The 12,125-nt window shown below is 35.4% G+C and overlaps 2 protein-coding genes across 2 annotated transcripts; both read right to left on the bottom strand.

Annotated features, from left to right (window-relative positions):
* Positions 1-724: 724 nt before the first annotated feature.
* On the bottom strand, positions 725-2,798 carry LOC104236888 (xyloglucan galactosyltransferase XLT2-like). Its single transcript, XM_009790937.2, has one exon. The coding sequence runs from the start codon at positions 2,626-2,628 to the stop codon at positions 1,126-1,128; it is 1,503 nt and encodes a 500-aa protein (XP_009789239.1). The 5' UTR covers positions 2,629-2,798; the 3' UTR covers positions 725-1,125.
* A 2,418-nt stretch (positions 2,799-5,216) lies between these two features.
* On the bottom strand, positions 5,217-5,561 carry LOC138872759 (uncharacterized). The gene has a single exon (XM_070151178.1). The coding sequence runs from the start codon at positions 5,559-5,561 to the stop codon at positions 5,217-5,219; it is 345 nt and encodes a 114-aa protein (XP_070007279.1).
* Positions 5,562-12,125: the final 6,564 nt, after the last annotated feature.

Here is a 12,125-nt window from a genome sequence, read left to right as displayed (position 1 = left end):
AACAAGAATGTGCTTATAAGTTAAGCTTAAACTAGAACAAGAATGTGCTTATAAGTTTACTCAAAGAGTTATTTTATTTCTACTTACTTAGACAAGTAATTGAAGATAATTTACACAGCTATTACTAAAAAGGTGGTATTTGTACACTAACCAGTAATATTTTTGGTTAAAAGAATAACTAATCAAAATTCTAATTAGATCAGGTAAAATGTTTTCAAACCAAACATGCAAAAGATTATATTCCTCAATTTTTTGTCTGTTTTCTTGTCTTAATAAAGGGGAAAAAGATAGTTACTTATAAGCACGTTTATTTTTAACTAAAAAGATGAATAGTAAGATAATTTACTACTTATATCCAAAAGAAGAAAAGAGAAATTAACTAAGTTCATATTTCATACTCTTTAGCTTTTAGCTGAAATGGTCAATCAAGAAAAAAGAAAAAAAGTTGAGAAACTTGAAATCTTTTGAAGAGGAAGGACCAAACAAGGCTAAGAATTCTATGGAACAACTCACGGAACAAATTGGTTGTTCCATATTTATTAATCTCAGAGTTAATAATAAGATGTATGGCTGAAAATATTTAAATAAAAAAGCCAGTCCGGTATATGAAGTATTTATCGCTCATGCATAATTTAGGAAATGGTCGTATCCAAAGGGCCAGTGATGTTATTCCAAGACCCTAGTTCCTCTTCACTGAAAATATTTGAATACACTAAGCAAAATATTACGTATTAAAATATACCATCCCACTCTTCATTATATTTTTCCACTGAATTTACAAGCACATTGAACAGAAGTATCATGTAACGTTTAGATCAATGATCAAAATTTACAAAGAACAAAAAAAGGTATATGATATGTTGTAGAGATGATCTACCTGGTGTGGCTAACACCTTCATCTACTAACACTACAATTTTTTATTCAGCTAACAGCTGCTCCCTTTGTATTCAAGATTTAAAAATTAAAAAAAAAAAATTGCCTTAAAAAAAAAGGAATGAGGACTCAAAATTCCAATGGAGTAGTGTACCTTCAATTCTTGCTTTATTCTATAGAATTTTCAGCTTTACTTGTTCGAGCTGGAAACAGGCTCCTGCAGATAAAACTGCGTATGATTGCACGGGAGCTTAGTACACCGGGCTACCCTTTTTAATCGTTTTCTCGGAGATTTGTTGTTGTTCCCTTTGCTGCTTAAATCTCTTCAAAACTTCCTCGATTGCAATATCAAAAGCATCATTACTACTCCCTAATCCTTGATTAGATCTTGCATACAAATACTTAGGCATAACATTAATCAAAATCTCTCTCATTTTTCGCACATCTTCTTTGCTGAACTTATCAAGAACTTTTCTAACTATAGAAGTATCATTTCTAACTTCTTTATGATCCATGTAAACTGAATAATCCTCATATTGCAAAGGCAAATGCCATTCATATTGAGTCTTAAAACTATCTTCCCAAAAATAAACAGGTATTGAACCAGCTAACATACAATCAAACTGTGATCTTCGAGTATATCCATCTCCTTTTGGTTGTAAACAAAAATCCGAATCCAAAAATGCTTCTAAAATTGCTGGTGCTCCGTCATAACAATGAGCTACAGAACAATCAACCACTTTGCAAGAACTCGTCTCGTTCTTACAATAATTCATTAAAACTTCTCTAAAATCATTCTTGATTTTCTTTCTCACAGCACCAACAAAACAGAAATGACTAGTACGATTTCTCGACCTTACTAGATCTTGCCATTGTTTAATTTCATATTCAAATTGAGGATGAAAAGCTGTAGGATATGGAACACTTACCTCTAAATCATCCCATGGAAACTTTTCAATAGATAAACGGAGAACATTCTTCATTAGTGGCATTCGGAGAAAACTCGTACCCCAATCTGAATCATCATCAGTTTTTCTTCTAAAAGCCCAGGTTAATCTACCCAGCATAAGAAAATGATCCGACCCGTTATTCTGTTTCCAATAAGGTTGATCTTTAACCCATTGTAACATTTCTTCACTAGGTCGATCTCGTTCTTTTGCTGTAGTAAACCATAAAATTTTACCAATTGCAAGTCCTGAGTAAAACGGTATGTAAAAAGCAGTAGCATTTGTCGGGTTCAAGGTTCTACACTTGTAATTCAACATTCTTTCGTGGTAAATTACCTCTGCTGAATACATATCAGTCCAATACCAAGCGGAGACGAGATTTTTGGGGATTATTGAGTCAAGTCCAGTTGCTTTTGGACCTAAACCGCCGTTTGAAACGGCGTTACAACGTGAACTCCACGGGTCTAAATCATGACAGTTGTTTAATAGATCTTTGTTGAACTTTGTTGGTAGATCGTAAACATAAACCCTACCGTATTCACAGTACTTCTCACGTTGTTTGCTCTGTTTTTGGTGTTTGTTCTGTTGAGGTTTCGAGATTTGGAAGTTTTGTTGTTGTTGTTGTTGTTGGGGCGGAGATGGCGGAGTAGAAGTTCCGGCGAGGAAGAGAATGAAGGAGATTTGAATGAGAATGATAAGGAAAAACCATTTACAGTGATGAAAACCAACTTGGGATTTGATTAAATGGAAAGAATTTCTGAGTTTTTTGAATGTTTTTCTAGGGGAAGTATTCTCAGAAGGCAACATAATTATTATCAGTCTTAGCTAGATAGGCTTATGTTGTGGTGAGGGAGGAGAAGAGAACGTCAAAAAGATAAAGCAATTAATGAATGGAAGTGGGATTTGAAGAAGAAGAAGAAGAAGAGGAACAACAAGTAGAGAATAATAAGAGGAGAAAAGGAAAAGTAGGAATTTGGTGGGAGAAATTCTATGATATGTGACTCCACTTTTTATATAGGAGTATGAAGTTTTATGTTGTTTGTTTTTTGTGTCAAAAATATTTAAAAATACTTGAGTTACTTAAAAGATAATTACATATAAATTTTTATGATAATTGACAATGTAATAAAAATGGTAGTGTTTCTTTTATTTCAGTTTATGTTACCCTATTTACTTATTCATTCTACACAAAAAAAATATCATGTTTTTATATTTAAAATAATTTAAATTTAAGCCTCATATTTTTTTCTTAAAGAAAATTGTTATAGCCGCACAAATATTATAGTATATTTAAGAGCACAAGTTTTAATTTTTTCTTTTCTTAAAATTTTGAGTCAGACTATGTCACACATAAATTGGGAGGGGGAGGGAGTACTAGTAATTACTACTCCCTTCGATCCACTTTAGTAGATTTTTGTTGTTATTTTCGCACATATTAAGAAATCTACTTTTTAGCAGTAATTAATAATGAAATTGATCATATTAACTTTAATTTATTTATTGAAAATACAATAAATACTACTAGGCTCTTTACTTTACGGGCGCAACTTTAAAAAGAAAATTAATTCCTTCTTAATATCTAAAAAATTAAATATTATGGATCATAAAAAAAGGTCAAAAAATCAACTAAAATGGAGCATAAGGAGTAACAGTTTACCACATGTTAAAATTCATTGGAAGTGCAAAGAATCTTTACACTGTATATATAAATAAAATTTATACAACCACTGTAGTTTGACCTCCAATTACAAGTATTTAGTCTATTTTTTTAGATTCCTCTCAAGCTTGTTATGAATAGTTTTGCTAATTGTTATGAGTTTAATATTTAAAAAAGAAAAAAGAAACTTTACAGTTTACAACATACAGACGAGTTAAACTGTCTGAAGATCTTAGCTGTAAAATCTTATTGAAAAAACGCTATAAGTAAGTTTAATCAACGACCAAAATGCAAACCAAACAGTCAATTGTCAAGTTGAAGGACGTGTTATTGAAACAGGAAAGAATATTACTATATCAAAGTGGAGTTTCGAATTAAAAGAAATGTTAGAAATATGTGTTTGTTCCTGATTGGTTGTTTCCAAAGTGCAAAGACAAACTACTGTGCAAAATGAGAAGACTTCAGTGTCTAATAAATAATTAAGTAATTGTTATTGGAATCAATGAATAATTAAGTATTGGTATTAATTACGATGGCAACGGATCAATCAGGTCCGTCCACGTTGTTATAATGACAACAAAATATGATTAAGACAGGAGACAGCAATGATGGGTACACTATATATCTTTCCATTTGAAACGTGGAACATGGAATGTGAAGCTAACTTAGGACCATTCAAAAAGTAACATCGTATTTCCACATGGAAATTTTATTTTTCAAAATAAAATAAATCTTACTTCGGTTCAAAAACTGGAGGACCACTATTTTGTATATATAAGGAAAATATGTACTCACTCCGTTTCATATTATTAATTATGGTTACTAAGAAAAAGTTATACGGAGGGAGTGCATAATTACACAATGATCTTTCTATCAAGCTAATAGCGTGCGTAGAATCTTTTATGGGATCTTTATACAAATAGTCGGTAATATTCATTGGTATCCGGTGATACTGCTTAGGGCTTGGTAGATCCGCTCCTCTATGGAACAAATATATGAGAATAAATTCAACTTACGTACACTAATAAAGCAGATGTAGAACAAAAATTTAATCTATTATTTAGCATGTTATAACAAGTAAGTTATCTTATTTTACAAGTTGCTAAGTTTACTTTTTATGAGTTGATTACTTGTAGTTATCAGTTGTTATAGTAAGAGTATAAAAATTCTTTTACACGGTTCATGAAAGTTAAACACTAGTATAAGTCTATAAGAATATGTTAGCAGTTAGCACCTAGGATGAAGCAAGGCTAGGAATAAATTAAAGTTCTTCACGTTTATCAGTAACAGGAAAGATGAAGCAAGGAATCCCATATATATCAGTAGGTTATTCTTAACTAATTGGATTCAGCCTTTGGCAAGAGTAATATGTAAGGCGGCAATACAAAAGAGTATTTCTTTTCCATCGTATTATTGCAGTAACAATAACAACATACTCAGTATTATTTCACATCGTGGAGTCTGGAGAGGGTAGTGTGTCCGCATATCTTATCCTTACCTTGTGAGAATAGAGAAGTTGTTTCCAATAAACTCTCGGCTCAGGAAAACATAAGCACCACATTAATGAAAATATAGACAAGAAAGGACATTATCAAAAAGCTATAAAAAAGCAGAATAAAAACAACAAGATAGTAAGTTGATCAACAATGAAAGAAAACAATGGTTAGTCATAAAAATCTACTACCAACAGAAAGCGAGACTGCGTGTCAATACTACTGTTATGAACACCCTAGACCACCTATTCTATTACCCTAATCCTCGACCTCCATGCCTTCTTATCAAGGGTGATGTCCTCGATCAACTGAAGTTGCGTCATATCTTGCCTAATCACCTCTTCCCACCTCTTATTTGGCCTACTTCTATCTCTGTAGGCCCTGGCCTCCAATGTCAACCTCTTACATCTTCTCACCGAGGCATCTGTGTTCCTCCTCCTCACATGACTAAACCACCTAAGTCGTGCTTCCCGCATCCTGTCCTCAATAGGGGTCACACCCACCTTGTCACGAATAACTTCATTTCTGATCTTATCTAACCTGATGTACCCGTACATCCATCTCAACATCCTCATCTCTGCTACCTTCATCTTATTGCAGTAACAGTATGTTATTTTTAGCTCTCATTCGGCCATAAAATTTGGGACTTTTATTTTTAAATATCTATTTGTTTATCGATTTTAATCATTTTTGGCACCTTTTGAAAATAAAATCTCCAAATCCCAAAAACAATTCTAGTGTAGTTTTTGAAGTTTTCTACTGACAAAACTTCAAAAAAAATTCAAGTAAAATGCATATCCAAACATATTATATCCTAAAATTATGACGTCATATCTATAATATATTTATTGCGTTTTAGTTATTTTTTTTTGTTTATATAAATTTGTGCTCCGCATAAAAAAATGATGAGTTCAATTAAATTCGGTATTATAAAGCTACATTCCCCCTCTCAAGAGTAATATGTTAGGCGGCAATACACAGATCTATTGTTATTATTTTCCCTCATATTGTTGCATTAACTTATTTAGACTAGTTTGATGTCCTCGTAATTTCTTCAAACTTGCAAAAAAAAAAATTATGATCAAGTAACATACTGTTTTTATACAAAGTTTTAGTGTTACCTTGTCCCTTATTTTGAAGTTTGAGGAGCTAAAGTGAAATTATTGAAAATGAAAACTGAAACAAGGACGGTATGGTAATTTCAGTATTAGTAGAATGAGACAAATTATTCTTGGAGTATGAAGACTGCACTCACTTTTCTTCAATGCTAATGTTGCTTAGGTGCCGTGGAAAAACTGGATCGAATAAAATTAAATCAAAAGTTTTTATATTCTTAATTACAAATATTTTTTTTTCTAAATTAAAGTTATATGCGTTGACAATATAAATACTATCAATGTAGTTTAATCTCTTATAACATGTAAGATTTTTATCAAAGAATAATTAATATCTCACTACTAGAAAACTGCCAAAAACCGCTCAAACCATATCGATCGGAATCGATCGGAAGGGAAAATCGACCGAAAATGATAAAAAAAAGTGTAATTTGGTCGCAAAAGTCAAACAATCAATTTCAATTAAACATACCGACCACCATAAGTAAGTAAATATGGTCCCATAATATCAAAATTATTGTAGCATCTAACATAATTTACATTTCAGAAATCGATCGTTAATTTCAATATGTAATCTGCAGAAATTTAAAATTACTGACCGAAGTCGGTCGGAAATAACATTTTTTAATTTACTTTTTAATGATTCCGATCAATTTCAGTCGGTATGTTAAAATTTATAAAGAAACGTAAAATTATCAAATAATTATATAACCGATCGAAATCAGCCGCTATTTTAAAAAAAAAATAACAATTTATATATTACCGATTGAAATCGGTCGGTAAATTTATTTTCCTAACAAAAATTGTCAGATAAAGTGGTCAGGTTGAATTAACCGACCGACTTTGGTTGAAAATTGCGATCGTTTTCGGTCGCCACACGTTAGCGACTATTGTTTTTCCAATAAATTAAAATTGGTTGGAAATTTATCGATTTTCCTTTGTTTTCGATTAATTTCGGTTGATTTTTTTGGACGATTTTTGACAATTTTCTAGCAGTGTCTATTATAGAGATTTACGCGTAATTTTTTTTTTCCAGAACTGTTAGATGAGTTTCGGTAGCAATAAAAGGTGTACACGTAAAGCTTGAGATTGAAGTCAATAACTTTCCATATGACCAAAACAAAAAATAGCAAAAGGAAAATAAATTGTATTTAATAAATAATTAAAAGACCGCCAGAGTTTGTCAACCTCAAGTTGACACATGTATTGACGAGAATTTAGGGAGAGTATACCCAAAATAAGAAAAATAAATAAAAAAGTAAGAAAAATCGAATCTAACATTGACTATGTAAATTATTTCCCATTAGTCGGTGTAGATCTGTGAGCATTGGATCTCAAAAATCAAGTTTGAAATTGATTAATTAATTGTCATTAGTATTAAATTAAAGTATCAAATATTCAGTTAGAACTTGGAATCCAAGCATTTTATAGCCTACAAGGCTACAATTAGCAAGGATGCATATTGCTTTTATTATATTTTAATTCTTTGCTTATGAACTGGTTTTGCTTTTGCCTTTGTTAACAAAGTAAATGCTGATTATTTTCTTTGCACGAAATGACCTAAGTTGGCTAAATAATTGTAAATGTAGGCCGTAGTGAATCATTAGAAAATTTCCTTTATTTGTTTATTCATCGCTATCGCCAAAAATTATGGTGGAATTGAAAGTAACCCGCTTATAGGGACGGCACAATAAAATCGGAGGCCTAAAGCCAAAACTTAGAAGATGTGAGGAAATAGTACTAGTAATGTTGTATAGGATAAATATGCTACGCTAGGTGGCCGCTTAAAAGAGTGACACGTGGAACTTAAGGCGAGGGATAGTTAGAACCGAAGGCAATTATCCTGTTTGTCACTAGAAAGAATGACACTCGTAAAGATGCAATAAATACCTTCCGTCCGGTGGCATTTAATGGGGAATATTCCACAACATTCAGTGCGATGCTCGTTACAGAGAACTTATTATTTGTGCTCACCGTTACACCTTCATCAATGATCCTCAAAATTGATATTAAAGAAGGGCATGATCCTAGGACCTTGTTCCCTAGGTGCAGCTATAAATAATGAACTCTGTTATCATTGTAAGAGGTGAAATTTTCTGGAAAACTTATGCTATAATCTATTCAAAGCTCTATACAATTTTATCTTCTTACTTCTTGGTTTCATTATTGTTGCGCCCGGAGGTCTCATTCCCGGAATTACTATGAGCCTGTTTCTTAGCTGATTTAGAGTAGCTGATAAGCATTAGGTGCTGAAACTGATTTAAAAAATAAGCAATTATGTGTTTGGATAAAAGTTCTGAAATTAATAATATGCAACTGAAGAACTGGGTATACGAAGAGTTTTGTTTTAAAAAGAAGTATTTTAGAGATAGAATAGTAAATATTTTGGTCAAACTTAAAGTGCTTATAAGCTGAAATTTGATAAGTTGGGGGAGACCAACTTATGACTTTTGGCTTATTTTTGGCTTATAAGCACTTTTAATTTTACCAAACGCGTAGATAAGCCAAAAAGTGCTTATAAGTCAGTTTGACCAGCTTATAAGCTTAGCCAAACACCCTCTATTTCTATTATTTCGTCTTCATATCAAGGCTAAGTATTACATATTTCTTCAATTTTTATTATTATTTAAGGATCGAATTAATTCATTTGTCTAGAAACCACATATAAATTCAACTATATCATTTTACGGGTAAACAGTTTGGCGCCCACCATGGGACCTAGACAGCTGTGTAATTAACTTGATTTTTGCCTCTTCTACTAACATATTCTGATTATTTGTTTTACCAAAAAATTATAGAAAATGGCCGATAGTGGTGTTAATAATACACATAATCTTGAGGTCCAAGGAGACCAACCTCAACGTAAGGATTCGATCAGCGATACCCCTAATGAGGGGAGTGATGCCACTCCAATCCACGGTAGACGGTACCCACGTCATGTTCGGGAGGCTACTCCTGATGATGCTGGAGAAGAGTAGGTTGTTGAAGCGGTAAGAGTCCTACAGGAGCAATAAGAGGCCATTCTGGGCCATCTAACACGGCAGGATAAGGTCATGATAGAACTAAAGCAGGCGTTGTCGGGTGCTTCCAATAACATGAATGGGCGAGGTCCAGTTCCTCCCGGTGCTCCCATAAATGAAACAATGCAGAGGGTTAACAACAACACCCCAAGAGGCGAGGTCGGCTTCAATGGGACCCGGGGGAGCGAATCCGGCCCCAACAACGAGAACGATCCCTTTAAGAACGAACTCTTACGGTTTATGAGGGAAGTGAACGCCCGCATGTACCAAATCATGGGGGCACCACCGGTGCTAAAAGGGCCGGACTCAAAGAAGTATACTCAGTTGTCGTACAAACCAAGCTCGACTCCGGAATATGTGTTAAAATATGATAGGACTTCGAACCCTCAAGAGCATATTACCACCTATACAACGACGGTGAAGGGGAACGATTTAGCTCCCCACAAGATTGAATCTGTTTTGCTGAAGAAATTTGGAAAGACTCTCACGAGGGGAGCCTTGACATGGTATTCGTTGTTACCCGAGCACTCCATAGATTCTTCTGAGATGCTCGTAGACTCTTTCATTAAGGCTCATGCCGGGGCCAGAAATGTGCATGCCCCGAAAGGCCGACATATTCAGAATTGCACAAGGAGAATCCGAGTTGCTGGGGAAGTTCATCACCAGATTCCAAAAGGAAAGGATGTTGCTCCCGGTTGTTCCGGACGAATGGTCAGCTGAAGCATTCACCAAGGGGTTGAATCCAAGAAGTTCAGACTCTTCCCGAAAACTGAAGGAAAGTTTACTGGAATTCTAAGCAACAACTTGGGGGGACGTCCACAATCGATACGAGTCAAAGATAAGGATCGAAGATGATCAGGTCGGCTTCTTGTCATCGGCAAAAGAACGGGAGAAGAATAAAGAAAAGTTAAAAGACAATTTCAATATAGATAAACGGTCTTTGATGGATTGGTTTTTGCCTTACGAACGAGCTGAAGTACATGGTAGAGTCTTCTAGTCAGCAGATAGGTTTGCCACCGATAGAAGGACTGATCGCGGTTGGAACAATAGGTCATTGCAGGACAAAAAAGCGTTAGGTACGCGGGATCTTTCCTACCCCAGGCTATCAAAATAAAATTTCAACGTTAGTGTAGTAAAGTTGGTATCAGCTATGAGAAACATCAAAGAAGCGCGATTCCCAAAGCCAATAAGATCCGATCCCAATCAAAGGGATCCTAACTTGTAGTGTGAATACCACGGGACGAATTACCACCGGACTGGGGACTGCCCATATCTGCGGGAAGAGGTGGCGACACTCTATTGAAGAAAGGGCATCTCAGAGAATTCTTAAGTGACAGGGCCAAGAATAACTATGGCCGCAATCATGACAATGCGTAGGCCTCTAAAGCAAGAGAAGATCCCCCACGCCAGATGATCAACATGATCTTCAGGGGGAACGAGATCAACAGGGTCACCTTCTCGGCAACAAAAAAGACAAAGGTATCAATAACCTATAGCAAGAGGCTCCGGGAAGTTGCCGAAGGCGACATCGCTTTCATAGAGGAGGACGCAGACAGATTGTTGCTACCACACAATGATGCCTTGGTAATTTCTTTAAATGTATTAGACTTTAAAATCAAATGTGTTCTAGTAGATCCAGGGAGTACGGCCAATATCATACAATGGAAGGTATTGGAGCAAGCTAAGCTTACCGAAAGTATCATTCCGGCAACAAAACTCATCACCGGTTTCAACCTCACAAGCGTTACAACCCGAGGAGAGATACTGTTGCCCACGAACGCTAAAGGGGCAATGAAGACGACTCTTTTTGAAGTAGTGGACGACGATATGGGTTATAATATTATTCTAGGAAGACCGTGGTTGCACGAGATGAGAGCCGTACCATCAACGTATCATCAGTTATTGAAATTCCTGACACCCCGAAGGAATCAAGCAACTAAGAGGCGACCAACCGGCGGCAAGGAACCGGCGCTTGCTGCCGAATCAAGTGAAGTTAACCAGGAGGGAGAAACGTCGGAATCTTATTAGGTGCCAAGATACTTCCAGGTACCGGAAGAGGCAGACGCAACAAAGTACACAGTGGAAGAACTCGAGCAAGTTGCATTGTTTGAAATATTCTTGGAGAGGAAGTTCCGCTTGGGGACAGGACTGCACCCCGAGCTCATCTGACTTTATTGAATTTCTTAAATATAATGTCAATTGTTTTGCGTGGTCATATGCGGACATGACAGGTATCCCAATGGAAGTGTCCATGCACAAGCTAATCTTGGATCCTAACATCCCTCCGATAAGACAAAAGAAACTCCCTATTGCGGAGGTCAGGAATAAATTTGTCAAAGAAGAGGTAACTCGCCTACTTGATATCGGTTCGATCCGAGAGGTAAAATATCCAGACTGGCTAGCTAATGTATGAGTAGTTTCTAAGAAGAACAATAAGGTTTGCATGTGTGTAGATTATAAAAATTTGAATAAGGCATGACCAAAAGACTCGTTCCCACTACCAAACATCGATCAAATGATTGATGCAATGGACGGGCAAGAGCTAATGCGTTTCCTCGATGCTTATTTTGGGTACAACCAAATTAAGATGAACTCGGAAGATTAGGGAAATACTTTGTTTATAACGAATTTCGACACATATTGCTATAATGTGATGCCTTTCGGGTTGATGAACGCCAGAGCCACTTATCAGCGGCTCGTAAATAAGATGTTTGAAAACAAATAGGGAAAACTATGGAAGTTTATATAGACGATATGCTCGTTAAGTCTTTGAATTCATGTGATCACCTTATGCATCTGCAAGAAACTTTTGACATCCTAAGGAAGCATAACATAAAGCTTAACTTCGAGAGGTACACGTTCGAGGTTAGCTTCAGCAAGTTCCTAGGATTTCTGGTATCACAAAGGGGAATTGAGGTAAACCTCGATAAAATCAAAGCCATCGAATATATCCCGGACTAGCTGTCAAATGTGAAAGAAGTCCAAAGGCTCATAGGGAGATTGGCCGCTTTAAGCAGGT

This window comes from Nicotiana sylvestris, chromosome 7 (assembly GCF_000393655.2).
Source record: "Nicotiana sylvestris chromosome 7, ASM39365v2, whole genome shotgun sequence".
In the NCBI taxonomy this organism is placed as follows: Eukaryota; Viridiplantae; Streptophyta; class Magnoliopsida; order Solanales; family Solanaceae; genus Nicotiana; species Nicotiana sylvestris.
This window is presented reverse-complemented; position numbering and strand designations above follow the sequence as displayed.

Bases quoted from the DNA above. Each gene is read 5' to 3' on its own strand.
- LOC104236888 (XM_009790937.2), bottom strand. From the start codon at position 2,628: ATGTTGCCTTCTGAGAATACTTCCCCTAGAAAAACATTCAAAAAACTC.
- LOC138872759 (XM_070151178.1), bottom strand. From the start codon at position 5,561: ATGAAGGTAGCAGAGATGAGGATGTTGAGATGGATGTACGGGTACATC.